The 17,964-nt window shown below is 41.9% G+C and overlaps 1 protein-coding gene across 1 annotated transcript; it reads left to right on the forward strand.

The window, feature by feature from the left end:
- The first annotated feature begins 7,927 nt into the window (after positions 1-7,927).
- Positions 7,928-10,478, forward strand: LOC144667750 (interferon kappa-like). The gene is made up of 4 exons (XM_078529194.1): positions 7,928-8,059; positions 8,236-8,325; positions 10,032-10,271; positions 10,380-10,478. Exons 1-4 carry the CDS (start codon positions 7,928-7,930, stop codon positions 10,476-10,478), a joined length of 561 nt encoding a protein of 186 aa, XP_078385320.1.
- The last annotated feature ends 7,486 nt before the right edge of the window (positions 10,479-17,964 follow it).

Genomic DNA, 17,964 nt, shown 5'->3' on the forward strand with positions numbered 1-17,964 from the left:
GAAAGACATGTTTAGCACAGACTGGGAACAATGAGTATTTATTTTAAAAACTTTTAACATAAAGCTAGTTATATATATATTTGTAACAAATTTTATATTTTATTGTACTGATGACAGAACAATGTGTGACATGATTGGATTATTTATTTATTTAATTTATTCACTTATTTATTGATATTTATTGCTATGATATTTTCCCCTGATATAATCCTAACCCTTTAGTGGGTGGGGTGTCTGCTCTGGAATTTACTGGTAGGCATTCAAGATATGGGTTTTCAGACCTATAAACTCTGGGCCGCACTGACCTTTCCATTTCTCCTCTCCTAAGTGGCCAACTTTTCAATCTATTTCAGCCACTGTAATTTATAGATCTTTATTGTTGTGTTGTCTTTATGTAATGAAATGTTACATGTAATTTAATGTGTAATGTGAATTTTTAATGATAATTTATTTATTGATATTTATTAAGTGTTGGCGAACCGATAAAATTTGTTTGTAACTGGAATATTTTATACACAATGAGAGACTTTGGTACAAATAAATTGTTTTCAATATTACGCATTGACATGAATGATGTTCATATTTCAATTCTGTCGGTTGGCTTTCCATAATCAGTATAAATGCTCTGGATTCTCCCACCTGCTGCCTCTTCCTGTCAGCCCTTCTCTGTTCGCCTCTTCTGTCTCAACAATCAGATTTTCCCTCACCCGTTGGAAATGTGAACCTATTGTGAACCGAACTGCCCTGATTTATCATCTTTTACCCCTCTGCTTCTCTACACCACATTCCAGCTCCAAAGGAGAGAGGCCTGAGCTTGATGTTCAGGAGAAAAGTGGAAAATAGAGGTATAAATTAGAAATAGACAGATGGAGAAATGGAATGGGTGGACATAGAAGATGACTGGAGTATCAGCCTCTGTGAATATATGCGGACATCAGACCATGGGGTTGAGAGTGACATCAGGTAATGAGTAGGAAGGAAAATGAGTGGAGGGTGGGGATGGAAATCTTTTGTTTCGCATGGTTGTTTACACCTTCTGAAAATCTGTATGATAAATACTGTCTGCATTACATTAGAACAGAAGAAAAAAGAGAAGTAGGCCATTTGGCCACTCAAGCCTGCTCCACTATTCAATAAGATTCTGACTGATTTGATTGTGGCCTTAAATCCACTCCCCTGCCTGCCACCTATAACCTTTGACTCCTTTGTTGATCAATCCCATCTAACTCATACTTGAATATATTCAATAACACAACCTCCACTGTTCTCTGAGGTGGAGATTTAAAAGATTAATGACACTTGGCACAAAAGAAATCCTCCTCATCTCCGTCTCACGTGCATATTGAAACTTTGGCCCCCAGTTACAGACTCCCACAGAGAGGAAACACCTCAACATCTACACGGTCAAATCTCCTCACAATCTTAAATGATTCAATGACATCACATCTCATTCTTCAAAACTCAAAGGAGTGTTGGCTCAACCTGGTTAAGATTGCTTCATAAACCAACTTCTCTTTCCAGGAATCAACCTGGTCAACCCTCTCTGAAGTGTCTCTAATGCAAGTTAATCCCTGCTTAAATAAGGAGACCAATGCTGTACATAGTACTCCAGGTCTGGTCTCACAAATGGCCTGTAGAGTTGAAGCAAAACTTCCCTACTTCTATTCTTCATCCTCTTTGCAATAAAGGACAACGTACCATTTACCTTGCCAATTACTTGCTCTACCTGTTTGCTAAATTTTAATTGCTCAGTTCCAAGGTCACCCAGGTCCCTCTGCACTGAAAGATTCTGTGTTCTTTCTCCATTTAAACAACATTCTGACTTTCTGCTGGGCGCAGCAATGGCTAACTTGTGTCCTACATTACATCAGTCACTATATATCTAAAGTACTTTATAAGCTGCTGAGTGCTTTGAGACACCTGTGGTCAGGAAGAGCACAATGTGAATGCAAGCCTGTTTTGAAAAAAATATCATCGAGAAAGTTGGGCCTACACACAAAACTGCCCTCACTCCAGGGTGAATTTATCAGCAGTGCAGTTGTTTACAGTCCTTCCAAAGGGCCCCAAAAAATAAACTGGATGATTTGGGTTTGAGCACAGCAACAGACATGTGTTAAAAGATATGCAATGCAACTTTATTAATTTACAAAGACAATAACTATTGCACTCCAATTCCAAAAAAGTGGGGATGAACCAATCCAATTTCCATCACCATTAAATTCTACAAAACAGAAAACCGACCCCAAAAGTGGTATCAAGTTGTGAACATCAGTAAGTCTACAACGCTCTAACCAACTTCAATATTTACTGTCCACCACCGACAAACACTGGGGTCAGTGTGTACCATGTACATGGTGAACTGCAGGATCTCACCAAAGCCCCTTCAACGCCGCTTCCCAAACTGACGACTTCTACCACCCAGATGATCAAGCGTAGCAGGTGCAAGGGACCAGCAGAAAAGTTCATTTCCCATTCAAGGGACAAGCATCCTGACTTGGAACTATTTCCAATTTTTTCACTGTTACAGGCTAACACTCCTGGAAAACCCTTCCCAACACCTTTGTAAATTCTCGTACACCACATGAATGGCAGCAGTTCACGGGTTAAAGGGGGCGGTTCATCATCACCTTCTGTTTTGTTTTAATCTCTACATTTTTGGCGATGACGTCATTGACCTTTCGATGCCCTCCCTTTGTACTTCATTGAAAGGAGTCCAGTCTGCAACCATTACATCTACGGTTAAAAAGAACCTCAATTGCTCCTTTTCTACTGACAAAGCATTATTTAAGAGGAGATGGTCACTTAATGGTAGATAGTGGTGGTAGATAGTAGTGGTAGATTCACAGGTTTAATAATTCATGGCCTAGGCTAATGCTCTGGGCACCTGAGTTCATGTCCCATCACACAGATGGTGGAATTTTAATTCAATCAATAAACGTGGAATATAACACTAGTGTCAGTAATACTGACCATGCAACTATCATGGATCTTTGTAAAACCCTTCTGATTCACTAATGCCTTTTAAGAAAGGAAACGTGAATTCTGCACCTGGACTGGATGACATGTCACTCTCAGCACATGGTCGAATCTTCACTGTCCTTTCAAATATTCAGTTCAAGGGACATTAGGGATGGGCATCTAATGCTGGCTTTGCCAGTGATGCCCACATCCCATGAATGAATAAAGGAAAAAAGAATCCTTGATTCAAATACACCTGGGCCAGATCCCCTTTAAACGCACTAAAATTAATCCTCCCCCTTTTGAACATTTTTATCTCTATTTATAATTTGTTCTTTAACATAGTCTGTTCTAAAATTAAAGGTGAACATGTCCTCTCTAATGTCATTCCTTACATTATACACAGACACAGGACAGGATCCAGATTGTCCATCAAACGCTGTGTCACATCAGCAAGATCTACAGCATGAACCTGGGTTCAGCCACATGGGCCCAGGACAAGGTGGAAAAGTTCCGGCTTCTCCTGGACCGGCAGCTCGGTGAGCTGGAAGAATGTGTCAGGAAAGCAGGATCAGAGCACAAGATGAGGAGAAACTCCGCCATTCACAATTAATTTAGGAAACTGGAAAAGTTTCTCAAACAGGAGGTAGGTCAATTGATAAATGACAATGTGAATGCTGGCATGTAGTTCATTTCACCACATTGAAAACTGCTCATTCTCTAATCGGTTTCCCTGAATAATTTTCTTTTTCAGAAATTCAGTGACTGTGCCTGGGAAATAATCCGCAATGAGACCAGAGCCCGTTTACAACAACTCCTTTTCATCATAGCACAAATCAGCAGAAGAAACTTAGAAAGACATGTTTAGCTGAGACTGGGAACAAAGATTATCTATTTAAAAACTTTTAACATAAAGCTATCTATATATATATTTGTAACAAATTTTATATTTTATTGTACTGATGACAGAACAATGAGTGACATGAGGAGATTATTTATTTTATTTATTTATTTATTTATTGATATTTGATGCTATGTCATTTTCCTCTGATATAATCCTAACCCTTTAATGGGTGGGATGTCTGCTCTGGAATTTACTGGTAGGCTTTCAAGATATGGCTTTTCAGACCTATAAACCCTGGGCCGCACTGACCTTTCCATTTCTCCTCTCCTAAGTAGCCAACTTTTCAATCTATTTCAGCCACTGTAATTTATTGACCTTTATTGTTGTGATGTCTTCATGTAATGAAATGTTACATGTAATTTAATGTGCAATGTGAATTTTTAATGATAATTTATTTATTGATATTTATTAAGTGTTGGCGAACAGATAAATTTTTTTGTAACAGGCAAATTTTATACACAATGAGAGCCTTTGCTACAAATAAATTGTTTTCAATATTACGCATTGACTGGAATGATGTTCATTTTCCAATTCTGTCGGTTGGCTTTCCATATTCAGTATAAATGCTGTGGATTCTCCCACCTGCTGCCTCATCCTGTCAGCCCTTCTCTGTTCTCCTCTTCTTTCTCCACAATCAGATTTTCCCTCACCCTTTGGAACTGTGAAACTATTGTGAACCGAACTGCCCTGATCTATCATCTTTTACCCCTCTGCTTCTCAACGCCACATTCCAGCTCCAAAGGAGAGAAGACTGAGCGTGATGTTCAGGAGACAAGTGGAAAATAGAGGTATAAATTAGAAATGGACAGATGGAGAAATGGAATGTGTGGTCATAGAAGATGACTGGAGTGTCAGACTCTATGAATATATGGGGACATCAGACAATGGGTTTGAGAATTACATCAGGCAATTAGTAGGAAGGAGAATGAGTGCAGAGTGGGGATGAAAATCTTATATTTTGCATTGTTGTTTACACCTTCTGAAAATCTGTATGATAAATACTGTCTGCATTACAATAGAACAGAAGGAAAAAGAGAAGTAGGCCATTTGGCCACTCAAGCCTGCTCCACCATTCAATAAGATTCTGACTGATTTGATTGTGGCCTTAAATCCACTCCCCTGCCTGCCACCTATAACCTTTGACTCCTTTGTTGATCAATCCCATCTAACTCAGACTTGAATATATTCAATAACACAACCTCCACTGTTCTCTGAGGTGATGAAATTAAAAGATTAATGACACTCGGCGCAAACGAAACCCTCCTCATCTCCGTCTCAGGTGCAGTTGCCACATATTGAAACTTTGGCCCCCAGTTACAGACTCCTCCAGAGAGGAAACACCTCAACATCTACCCGATCAAATCTCCTCACAATCTTAAATGACTCAATGATATCACCTCTCATTCTTCAAAACTCGAAGGAGTAAAGGCTCAACCTGGTTAAGATTGCTTCATAAACCAACTTCTCTTTCCAGGAATCAACCTGGTCAACCCTCTCTGAAGTGTCTCCAATGCAAGTTAATCGCTGCTTAAATAAGGAGACCAAAGCTGTACAAAGTACTCCAGGCCTAGTCTCACAAATGGCCTGTAGAGTTGAAGCAAAACTTCACTACTTCTTTTCTTCATCCTCTTTGCAATAAAGGAGAACATACCATTTACCTTTCCAATTAATTGCACTACTGTTTGCTAAATTCTCATTGCTCAGTTCCTAGGACACCAAGGTCTCTCTGCACTGAAAGATTCTGTGTTCTTTCTCCATTTAAACAACATTCTTACTTTCTGCTGGGCACAGTAAAGGCTAACTTGTGCCCTACATTACATCAGTCACTATATATCTAAAGTATTTTATAAGCTGCTGAGTGCTTTGAGACACCTGTGGTCAGGAAGGGCACAATGTGAATGCAAGCCTGTTTTGATAAAAAGATCATAGAGAAATCGGGGCCTACACACAAAACTGACCTCACTCCAGGGTGAATTTATCAGCAGTGCAGTTGTTTACAGACATTCCAAAGGGCCCCAAAAAATAAACTGGATGATTTGGGTTTGAGCACAGCAACAGACATGTGTTAAAAGGTTTGCATAGCAACTTTATTAATTTACAAAGACAATAACTAATGCACTCCAATTCCAAAAAAGTGGGGATGAACCAATCCAATTTCCATCACCATTAATTTCTACAAAACAGAAAACCGACCCCAAAAGTGGTATCAAGTTGTGGACGACAGGAAGTCTACAACGCTCTAACCAACTTCAATATTTACTGTCCACCACCGACACATACTGGGATCAGTGTGTACCATGTACATGGTGAACTGCAGGATCTCAGCAAAGCCCCTTCAACACCGATTCCCAAACTGACGACTTCTACCACCTAGAAGAACAAGGGTAGCAGACGCAAGGGACCAGCACCAAAGTTCGCTTCCCATTCAAGGGACAAGCATACTGACTTGGAACTATTTCCCATTTCTTCACTGTTACAGGCTAACACTCCTGGTAAACCCTTCCCAACACCCCTGTAAATTCACCTACACCACATGAACGGCAGCAGTTCAGGGGTTAAAGGGGGCGGTTCATCACCACCTTCTGTCGGGTAATTAGGGAGGAGCAACAAATTCTGGCCTTTCCAGAGACGCCCACGTTCCATCAAGGAAGAAATGAACCCAAATTATTCATAAGTAGCTGTGAATGGGCCGCAGATTTTTGTAAGTTAAAAATGCACACGCTCCCGCAGGTCCTTCCTATTTTCTCTAATGTCACTCGCCAGTGCTTTTATTATTCTTCCTTCAGTTCCCTGACCCTCCTTCCGCCTCCGCCTTCAAAAATTACAATTCCCACTGTTTTATTCGCCAATAACAGCATTGTTGTAAATTGTAGTTTCTTGCGTGTCTCCAGTTGGGGAATGTGGGATCCCGCTCCCACATCCACCCTGACGGTAGATTTTGGTCACACTTCCAGCTGAGAGGGATTTGGTGACATTTCCTATGTACCCGGGCATTTACCGAATACCCCAATGCCTTTCCCAACTGCCCCTCACCCCTCTCAGTCTGATCCACCCTCTTTACAAACTCTCCTCCCTTTCGGAAATGACAAAACACGTCACTTTCCTTCAGGCACTTTCGCTTTGGGCTGAAATGGACACCAGGTTAATTTCCAGAGAGAAAGTGACACGGACACTTTCCTGGGAGAGAGACAAGAAAAAAAGGATGAAAGAAAAGAGAGCGGGATCACTTTCGGACTCAGAATCGGAGCAAATCAAATATTCTTTCAATCCGACTCTGAAAATGGCTCCAGAAAACAACCGAGAAATGAGAAACTTCTCCCAGTTAAAGAGCAGATTGTGGGACAGGTCAATCGGAGCGGAGTCTGTCCCCATGAAGCGGTGTCCGTCCCCATGAAGCGGTGTCCCTGGGCTGTGAGCCGAGCTCTCTGCAATGTCCAACCTGTGAAGTGTGAACAGGACAAGCGCCAGGTGAACACACCGCGGGGACACAGTGGATTTCAAAGGGAATCGCTCTTCATGGGGCCCAATGTCAGCACTAAAAGCCGCCGCACCGGATCACCGCTGTCGCTCTCTCTATAATCCGGATGATAAAATCCAGCCCCCGATACATGTTCACACTGCCCCCAATTCAGAGCCTCCCTCTACACCACCTTCGTGCCCCAGGTGAGCTGAAGCCACACAACACTGAGCTGGAACCGAGCGCTGCCTGTGATTTTCAACCGGGAATTTTCCACTCGCTGCTTTCGGAATCTCCAGCTTTTACATTCCTGACCTCAGAAAGGAAACCGGACAAACTATTGATCTCCCGCAGCTCTTCCAAAAATCCTCGAGCCCGTTTTCACTTTTCGAATGTAATGCCACACATTAAAGCCGACAGCATGGCAGCGCCAGTGAGAGCACCGAGCAGACTCCACACTCACACAGACACCGTTCGGCAGCACAGGCGCTCGCTCCCGGATCACAAGCGGCTCCGATTCGACTTTCCCAGTTTAAATCCGCCGCGGAATCAAGAAGCCGCCGGTTTCTCATCTTTCACATCGGTGTTTCACTCTGGGTCGCTTGATCATGGCTTTGGCGAGTATCTGGAGATTTTGGATGATGTTGCTCTTCTTGTCCGGGACCCTCAGTCTGGGATGTGACAGGCTGCAGTTACAGCAAGTTCTCAACACAGAGACTCTCAGCAAACTGAATGCAATGGTGAGTTGAACCTGCAGCCAGAGCAGGAGGTGAATCACATTGTGTCCGCTTGCTGTGAAATGTCACATCAGGGGAAATGTTTTGCGATTTGTCATTTTGTGCAATGAATAGCCTGTGATTCTCCAGTATTTGAGTTTTTGGGGCTGATTGTAACAGTGATTGTTTTCCCCTCTCAGGGCGGACCCTTTCCCCGACACTGTATAAGACAGAGACTCTCACTGAAAACCAAACCCTTGAACCTGGTGAAACTCTCGAAGGAATTAGAGGTGAGTGAACACTCGGTTCATTTGATTCACACAGGGCTTTTATACAAAGTAAGATCAACAACCGGATCGGAAACTTCCATATCAGGAATTTGGAACAGAGTGATTTGTACCCATTGTGAATGTAAGAGCAGTCTTACTTAGTGAATTTCACTCACTATCTCACTCATGAACTATATCACTCTCTCTAACCGCACTCACTACCCCCTTATCTCCAACTATATCCCTCCCTGATATTATGTCCCTCCCTCTAACTACCTGCTCTGCGAGCCATCCGACTGGATCTCCCATCTCCTTTTCCTGCAGGGCCTATAGATTATTCTGGGCAGACCACTGCCTGATGGGCCTGTTGTCAAAGATGTTTCTCTGCCTAAGCATTTCTATACGGGAAAGGTGGTGAGGCAATTCCAAAGGCTTCGAGTGTTCACGACAGCAAGGCCACTCCCATCCTTTGCAACAACGGGGACTGGTTGAAACTCAGCACTTGCAGTTTGCGTTCCAAGGGTCCACGCACAGCTTGATGCAGCAAGACACCAATGTAGTTATCAGGATGAGGGCGATGTTGAGAGCATTTTGTCCTCTGATCATTGACTACGTGAAAACTTCTCAACATTTCTCAACCTAACACCATTTAATTTTCTCCCTGCCTCTAACCACCTCACTTCCTCTAATCATCTTATTCCCTGTAACAATTTGCCTCGCTCGAAACATCTCACTCCTGAGCTGCACTGAATGACTTTGGGGCATGAATCACGCAGGCAGGATAGGCCAAAGGATCATAGAATGAAGGTTTATTTTATTCTCACGAATGATCAAAAACAAAAATTTAATTACATGCTTATTAAAGGTTTTTAGCTTCCCTCTTACGTGACCTACTCATCAATTCTCATGCATTCTGTTCACTCCTCATTTCTCTTGATAACTTTTCTCCATATTGGCTGCATTCAGCTTGGTTCCTCACTCTGCTAAGAGCCTAATGTTTCACATAAGGCTTCGTTTTCTGTTTTGTTTTAATCTCTACATCTTTTGGCGATGACGTCATTGACCTTTCCATGCCCTTCCTTTCTGCTTCATTGAAAGGAGTCCAGTCTGCAACCATAACATCTCCACTTAAAAAGAGCCTCAATTGCTACTTTCCTCCTGAGAAAGCACTACTTAAGAGGAGATGGTGGCTTAGTGGTAGATTCACAGGTTTAATAATTCATGGCCTAGGCTAATGCTCTGGGCACCTGAGTTCATGCCCCATCACACAGATGGTGGAATTTTAATTCAATCAATAAACGTGGAATATAACACTAGTGTCAGTATTACTGACCATGCAACTGTCATGGATCTTTGTAAAACCCTTCTGATTCACTAATGCCTTTTAAGAAAGAAAACGTGACTTCTGCACCTGGACTGGATGACATGTCACTCTCAGCACATGGTCGAATCTTCACTGTCCTTTCAAATATTCAGTTCAAGGGACATTAGGGATGGACATGTAATGCTGGCTTTGCCAGTGATGCCCACATCCCATGAATGAATGAAGGAAAAAAGAATCCTTGATTCAAATACACCTGGGCCAGATCCCTTTTAATTGAAACTAAAATTAATCGTCCCCCTTTGCCCATTTTTATCTCCATTTATAATTTGTTCTTTAACATAGTCAGTTCTAAAATTAAAGGTGAACATGTCCTCTCTAATGTCATTCTCTACATTATACACAGACACAGGACAGGATCCAGATTGTCCATCAAACCCTGCATCAAGTCAGCAAGATCTACAGCATGAACCTGGGTTCAGCCACATGGGCCCAGGACAAGGTGGAAAACCTTCGGCTTCTCCTGGATCGGCAGCTCGGTGAGCTGGAAGAATGTGTCAGGAAACCAGGATCAGAGCACAAGATGAGGAGAAACTCTGCCATTCACAATTACTTTAGGAAACTGGAAAAGTTTCTCAAACAGGAGGTAGGTCAATTGATAAATGACAATGTGAATGGTGGCATGTAGTTCATTTCACCCCATTTAAATCTGCTCATTCTCTAATCGGTTTCCCTGAATAATTTTCTTTTTCAGAAATTCAGTGACTGTGCCTGGGAAATAATTCGCAATGAGACCAGAGCCTGTTTACAGCAGCTCCTTTTCATCATAGCACAAATCAGCAGAAGAAACTGAGAAAGATGTTTAGCACAGAATGGGACCAATGAATATTTATTTTAAAAACTTTTAACATAAGGCTATTTATATATATATTTGTAACAAATTTTATATTTTATGAGTCACAATGAGTGACATGATTGGATTATTTATTTATTTTATTTATTCATTTATTTATTGATATTTATTGCTTTGAGATTTTCCCCTGATATAATCCTAACCCTTTAGTGGGTGGGGTGTGTGCTCTGGAATTTACTGGTAGGCTTTCAAGATATGGGTTTTCAGACCTATAAACCCTGGGCCGCACTGACCTTTCCATTTCTCCTCTCCTAAGTGGCCAACTTTTCAATCTATTTCAGCCACTGTAATTTATTGATCATTATTGTTGTGATGTCTTCATGTAATGAAATGTTACATGTTATTTAATGTGTAATGTGAATTTTTAATGATAATTTATTTATTGATATTTATTAAGTGTTGGCGAACAGATAAATTTTTTTGTAACTGGCAATTTTATACACAATGAGAGCCTTTGCTACAAATAAATTGTTTTCAATATTACGCATTGAGTGGAATGATGTTCATTTTTCAATTCTGTCGTTTGGCTTTCCATACTCAGTGTAAATGCTCTGGATTCTCTCACCTGCTGACTCTTCCTGTCAGCCCTTCTCTGTTCTCCTCTTCTGTCTTCACAATCAGATTTTCCCTCACCCATTGGAAATGTGAACCTATTGTGAACCGAACTGCCCTGATTTATCATCTTTTAGCCCTCTGCTTCTCAACGCCACATTCCAGCTGCAAAGGAGAGAGGACTGAGCGTGACATTCAGGAGACAAGTGGAAAATAGAGGTATAAATTAGAAATGGACAGATGGAGAACTGGAATGGGTGGACATATAAGATGACTGGAGTATCAGCCTCTGTGAATATATAGGGACATCAGACAATGGGGTTGAGAGTGACATCAGGTAATGAGTAGGAAGGAGAATGAGTGGAGAGTGGGGATGGAAATCTTTAGATTCACATGGTTGTTTACACCTTCAGAAAATCTGTATGATAAATACTGTCTGCATTACATTAGAACAGAAGAAAAAAGAGAAGTAGGCCATTTGGCCACTCAGGCCTGCTCCACCATGCAATAAGATTCCGACTGATTTGATTGTGGCCTTAAATCCATTCCCCTGCCTGCCACCTATAACCTTTGACTCCTTTGTTGATTAAATCGCATCTAACTCAGACTTGAATATATTCAATAACACAACCTCCACTGTTCTCTGAGGTGGAGATTTAAAAGATTAATGACACTCGGCACAAAATAAATCCTCCTCATCTCCGTCTCACGTGCATATTGAAACTTTGGCCCCCAGTTACAGACTCCCCCAGAGAGGAAACACCTCAACATCTACCCGGTCAAATTTCGTCACAATCTTTAATGATTCAATGACATCACCTCTCATTCTTCAAAACCCGAAGGACTATAGGCTCAAACTGGTTAAGATTGCTCAAAAATTCTCTTTCCAGGAATCAACCTGGTCAACCCTCTCTGAAGTGTCTCTAATGCAAGTTAATCCCTGCTTAAATAAGGAGACCAAAGCTGTACATAGTACTCCAGGCCTGGTCTCACAAATGGCCTGTAGAGTTGAATCAAAACTTCCCTACTTGTATTCTTCATCCTCTTTGCAATAAAGGACAACATACCATTTAACTTTCCAATTAATTGCTCTACCTGTTTGCTAAATTTTAATTGCTCAAGTCCAAGGACAACCAGGTTCGTCTGCACTGAAAGATTCTGTGTTCTTTCTCCATTTAAACAACATTCTGACTTTCTGCTGGGCACAGCAACGGCTAACTTGTGTCCTACATTACTTCAGTCACTATATATCTAAATAACTTTATAAGCTGCTGAGTGCTTTGAGACACCTGTGGTCAGGAAGAGCACAATGTGAATGCAAGCCTGTTTTGAAAAAAATATCATAGAGAAAGCTGGGCCTTCACACAAAACTGACCTCACTCCAGGGTGAATTTATCAGCAGTGCAGTTGTTTACAGTCCTTCCAAAGGGCCCCAAAAAATAAACTGGATGATTTGGGTTTGAGCACAGCAACAGACATGTGTTAAAAGATTTGCAAAGCAACTTTATTAATTTACAAAGACAATAACTATTGCATTCCAATTCCAAAAATGTGGGGATGAACCACTCCAATTTCCATCACCATTAATTTCTACAAAACAGAAAACCGACCCCAAAAGTGGTATCAAGTTGTGTACGTCAGGAAGTCTACAACGCTCTAACCAACTTCAATATTTACTGTCCACCACCAACAAACACTGGGGTCAGTGTGTATCATGTACATAGTGAACTGCAGGATCTCACCAAAGCCCCTTCAATGCCGCTTTCCAAACTGACGACTTCTACCACCCAGAAGAACAAGGGTAGCAGGCGCAAGGGACCAGCAGAAAAGTTCGTTTCCCATTCAAGGGACAAGCATAATGACTTGGAACTATTTCCCATTTCTTCCCTTTTGCTGGCTAACACTCCTGGAAAACCCTTCCCAACACCCCTGTAAATTCACCTACACCACATGAACGGCAGCAGTTCAGGGGTTCAAGGGGGCGGTTTATCACCACCTTCTGTTTTGTTTTAATCTCTACATTTTTGGCTAATGACGTCATTGACCTTTCGATGCCCTCCCTTTCTACTTCATTGAAAGGAGTCCAGTCTGCAACCATAACATCTCCACTTAAAAAGAGCCTCAATTGCTCCATTTCTCCCGAGGAAGCACTATTTAAGAGGAGATGGTGGCTTAGTGGTAGATTCCCAACTTTAATAAATCATGGCCTAGGCTAATGCTCTGGGCACCTGAGTTCATGCCCCATCACACAGCTGGTGGAATTTTAATTCAATCAATAAACGTGGAATATAACACTAGTGTCAGTAATACTGACCATGCAACTATCATGGATCTTTGTAAAGCCCCTCTGATTCATAATACCTTTTAAGAAGGGAATCGTGCCTTCTGCACCTGGCTTGGATGACATGTCACTCTCAGCACATGGTCGAATCTTCACTGTCCTTTCTAATATTCAGTTCAAGGGACATTAGGGATGGGCATCTAATGCTGCCAGTGATGCCCACATCCCATGAAAGAATAAAGGAAAAAAGAATCCTTGATTCAAATACACCTGCGCCAGATCCCCTTTAAACACACTAAAATTAAACCTCCCCCTTCTGAACATTTTTAGCTCTATTTGTATTTTGTTCTTTAACATAGTCTTTTCTAAAACTAAAGGTGAGCATGTCCTCTCTAATGTCATTCTCTACATTATACACAGACACAGGACAGGATCCAGATTGTCCATCAAACCCTGCGTCACATCAGTAAGATCTACAGCATGAACCTGGGTTCAGCCACATGGGCCCAGGACAAGCTGGAAAACTTCTGGCTTCTCCTGGATTGGCAGCTCGGTGAGCTGGAAGAATGTGTCAGGAAAGCAGGATCAGAGCACAAGATGAGGAGAAACTCCGCCATTCACAATTACTTCAGGAAACTGGAAAAGTTTCTCAAACAGGAGGTAGGTCAATTGATAAATGACAATGTGATTGCTGGCATTTAGTTCATTTCACCACATTTAAATCTGCTCATTCTCTAATCGGTTACCCTGAATAACTTTCTTTTTCAGAAATTCAGTGACTGTGCCTGGGAAATAATCCGCACCGAGACCAGAGCCCGTTTACAACAGCTCCTTTTCATCATAGGACAAATCAGCAGAAGAAAGTGAGAAAGACATCTTTAGCACAGACTGGGAACAAAGATTATTTATTTTAATGGCTTTTAACATAAAGCTTTTTATATATATATTCGTAACATATTTTATATTTTATTGTACTGATGACAGAACAATGAGTGACATGATGGGATTATTTATTTTATTTGTTTATTTATTGATATTTATTGCTATGATATTTTCCCCTGATGTAATCCTAACACTTCAGTGGATGGGGTGTCTGCTCTGGAATTTACTGTCAGGCTTTCAAGATATGGGTTTGCAGACCTATAAACCCTGGGCCGCACTGACCTTTCCATTTCTCCTCTCCTAAGTGGCCAACTTTTCAATCTATTTCAGCCACTGTAATTTATTGATCTTTATTGTTGTGATGTATTCATGTAATGAAATGTTACATGTTATTTAATGTGTAATGTGAATTTTTACTGATAATTTATTTATTGATATTTATGAACTGTTGGCAAACACATAAATTTATTTGTAACTGGAAAATTTTATACACAATGAGAGCCTTTGCTAAAATAAATTGTTTTCAATATTACGCATTGACTGGAATGATGTTCATTTTCCAATTCTGTCGGTTGGCTTTCCATACTCTGTATAAATGCTCTGGATTCTCCCACCTGCTGCCTCTTCCTGTCAGTCCTTCTCTGTTCTCCTGTCCTTTCTCCACAATCAGATTTTCCCTCACCCGTTGGAAATGTGAACCTATTGTGAACCGAACTGCCCTGATTTATCATCTTTTACCCCTCTGCTTCTCTACACCACATTCCAGTTCCAAAGGAGAGAGGCCTGAGCGTGATGTTCAGGAGACAAGGTGAAAAGAGAGGCATAAATTAGAAATGAACAGATGCAGAAATGGAATGGGTGGGCATAGAAGATGACTGGAGTGTCAGCCTCTGTGAATATATGGGGACATCAGACAGTTGGGTTGGGAGTGTCATCAGGCAATGAATAGGGAGGAGAATGAGTGGAAAGTGGGGATGGAAATCTTTTGTTTCGCATGGTTGTTTACACCTTCTGAAAATCTGTATGATAAATACTGTCTGCATTACATAAGTACAGAAGGAAAAAGAGATGTAGGCCACTTGGCCTCTCAGGCCTGCTCCACCATTCAATAAGATTCTGACTGATTTGATTGTGGCCTTAAATCCACTCCCCTGCCTGCCACCTATAACCTTTGACTCCTTTGTTGATCAATCCCATCTAACTCAGACTTGAATATATTTAATAACCCGACATCCACTGTTCTCTGAGGTGGAGAATTTACAAGATTAATGACACTCGGCGCAAAAGAAATCCTCCTCATCTACGTCTCACACGCATTGGCCCTATTTTGAAACTGTGCTCCCCAGTTACAAATTCGCCCACAGTGGAAACGCCTCAACATCCACCTGGACAAATCTCCTCACAATCTTAAATGATTCAATGACATCACCTCTCATTCTTCAAAACTCGAAAAGAGTATAGGCTCAAACTGCTAAGATTGCTTCATAAACCAACTTCTCTTTCCAGGATTTAACCTGGTGAACCCTCTCTGAAGTGTCTCCAATGCAAGTTAATCCCTGCTGAAATAAGGAGAACAAAGCTGTACATAGTACTCCAGGCCTGGTCTCACAAATGGCCTGTAGAGTTGAAGCAAAACTTCCCTACTTGTATACTTCATCCTCTTTGCAATAAAGGACAACATACCATTTACCTTTCCAATTACTTGCTCGACCTGTTTGCTAAATTTTCATTGCTCAGTTCCAAGGACACCCAGGTCCCTCTGCACTGAAAGATTCTGTGTTCTTTCTCCATTTAAACAACATTCTGATTTTCTGCTGTGCACAGCATAGGCTAACTTGTGTCCTACATTACATCAGTCACTATATATCTGAAGTATTTTATAAGCTGCTTAGTGCTTTGAGACACCTGTGGTCAGGAAGGGCACAATGTGAATGCAAGCCTGTTTTGATAAAAATATCATAGAGAAAGCTGGGCCTACACACAAAACTGCCCTCACTCCAGGGTGAATTTATCAGCAGTGCAGTTGTTTACAGTCCTTCCAAAGGGCCCCAAAAAATAAACTGGATGATTTGGGTTTGAGCACAGCAACAGACATGTGTTAAAAGATTTGCAAAGCAACTTTATTAATTTACAAAGACAATAACTATTGCATTCCAATTCCAAAAAAGTGGGAATGAACCAATCCAATTTCCATCACCATTAAATTCTTCAAAACAGAAAACCGACCCCAAAAGTGGTATCAAGTTGTGTACGTCAGGAAGTCTACAACGCTCCAACCAACTTCAATATTTACTGTCCACCACCGACACACACTGGGATCAGTGTGTACCATGTACATGGTGAACTGCAGGATCTCAACAAAGCCCCTTCAACACGGCTTCCCAAACTGACGACTTCTACCACCCAGAAGAACAAGGGTAGCAGACGCAAGGGACCAGCACCAAAGTTTGCTTCCCATTCAAGGGACAAGCATACTGACTTGGAACTATTTCCCATTTCTTCACTGTTACTGGCTAACACTCCTGGAAAACCCTTCCCAACACCTCTGTAAATTCACCTACAGCACATGAACGGCAGCAGTTCAGGGGTTAAAGGGGGCGGCTCATCACCACCTTCTGTCGGGTAATTAGGGAGGAGCAACAAATTCTGGCCCTTCCAGAGACGCCCACGTCCCTCAAGGAAGAAATGAAGCCTAATTATGCAAAAGTAGCTGTGAATGGGCCGCAGATTTTTGTAAGGTAAAAATGCACACGCTCCCGCAGGTCCTTCCTATTTCCCCTAATGTCACTCGCCAGTGCTTTTAATATTCTTCCTTCAGTTCCCTGACCCTCCTTCCGCCTCCGCTTTCAATAATTACAATTCCCACTGTTTTATTCGCCAATAACAGCATTGTTGTAAATTGTAGTTTCTCTCCAGTCTCCAGTTGGGGAATGTGGGATCCCGCTCCCACATCCACCCGGACGGTAGATTTTGGTCACACTTCCAGCTGAGAGGGATTTGGTGACATTTCCTATGTAGCCGGGAATTTACCGAATACCCCAAAGGCTTTCCCAACTGCCCCTCACCCCTCTCAGTCTGATCCACCCTCTTTACATACCCTCCTCCCTTTCGGAAATGACAAAACACGTCACTTTCCTTCAGGCACTTTCGCTTTGGGATGAAATTGACAGCAGGTTAATTTGCAGAAAGAAAGTGACACGGACACTTTCCCGGGACAGAGACAAGAAAGAAATGATGAAAGAAAAGAGAGCGGGATCACTTTTGGACTCAGAATCGGAGCAGATCAAATATTCTTTCAATCCGACTCTGAAAATGGCTCCAGAAAACAACCGAGAAATGAGAAACTTCTCCCAGTTAAAGAGCAGATTGTGGGACAGGTCAATCGGAGCGGAGTCTGTCCCTATGAAGCGGTGTCCCTGGGTTGTGAGCCGAGCTGTCTGCAATGTCCAACCTGTGAAGTGTGAACAGGACAAGCGCCAGGTGAACACACCGCGGGGACACAGTGGATTTCAAAGGGAATCGCTCTCCATGGGGCCCAATGTCAGCACTAAAAGCCGCCGCACCGGATCACCGCTGTCGCTCTCTCTATAATCCGGATGATAAAATCCAGCCCCCGATACATGTTCACACTGCCCCCAATTCAGAGCCTCCCTCTACACCACCTTCGTGCCCCAGGTGAGCTGAAGCCACACAACACTGAGCTGGAACCGA

The sequence above is a fragment of the Cetorhinus maximus genome, chromosome 25, assembly GCF_964194155.1.
Source record: "Cetorhinus maximus chromosome 25, sCetMax3.hap1.1, whole genome shotgun sequence".
Classification (NCBI taxonomy): domain Eukaryota; kingdom Metazoa; phylum Chordata; class Chondrichthyes; order Lamniformes; family Cetorhinidae; genus Cetorhinus; species Cetorhinus maximus.

Excerpts from the sequence above, each read along its gene's own strand:
- LOC144667750 (XM_078529194.1), top strand. The coding sequence starts at position 7,928 with ATGGCTTTGGCGAGTATCTGGAGATTTTGGATGATGTTGCTCTTCTTG. Across the intron at positions 8,060-8,235 it reads TCAGCAAACTGAATGCAATG|GGCGGACCCTTTCCCCGACA; the intron begins GTGAGTTGAACC and ends TTCCCCTCTCAG. Across the intron at positions 10,272-10,379 it reads AAAAGTTTCTCAAACAGGAG|AAATTCAGTGACTGTGCCTG; the intron begins GTAGGTCAATTG and ends TTTCTTTTTCAG.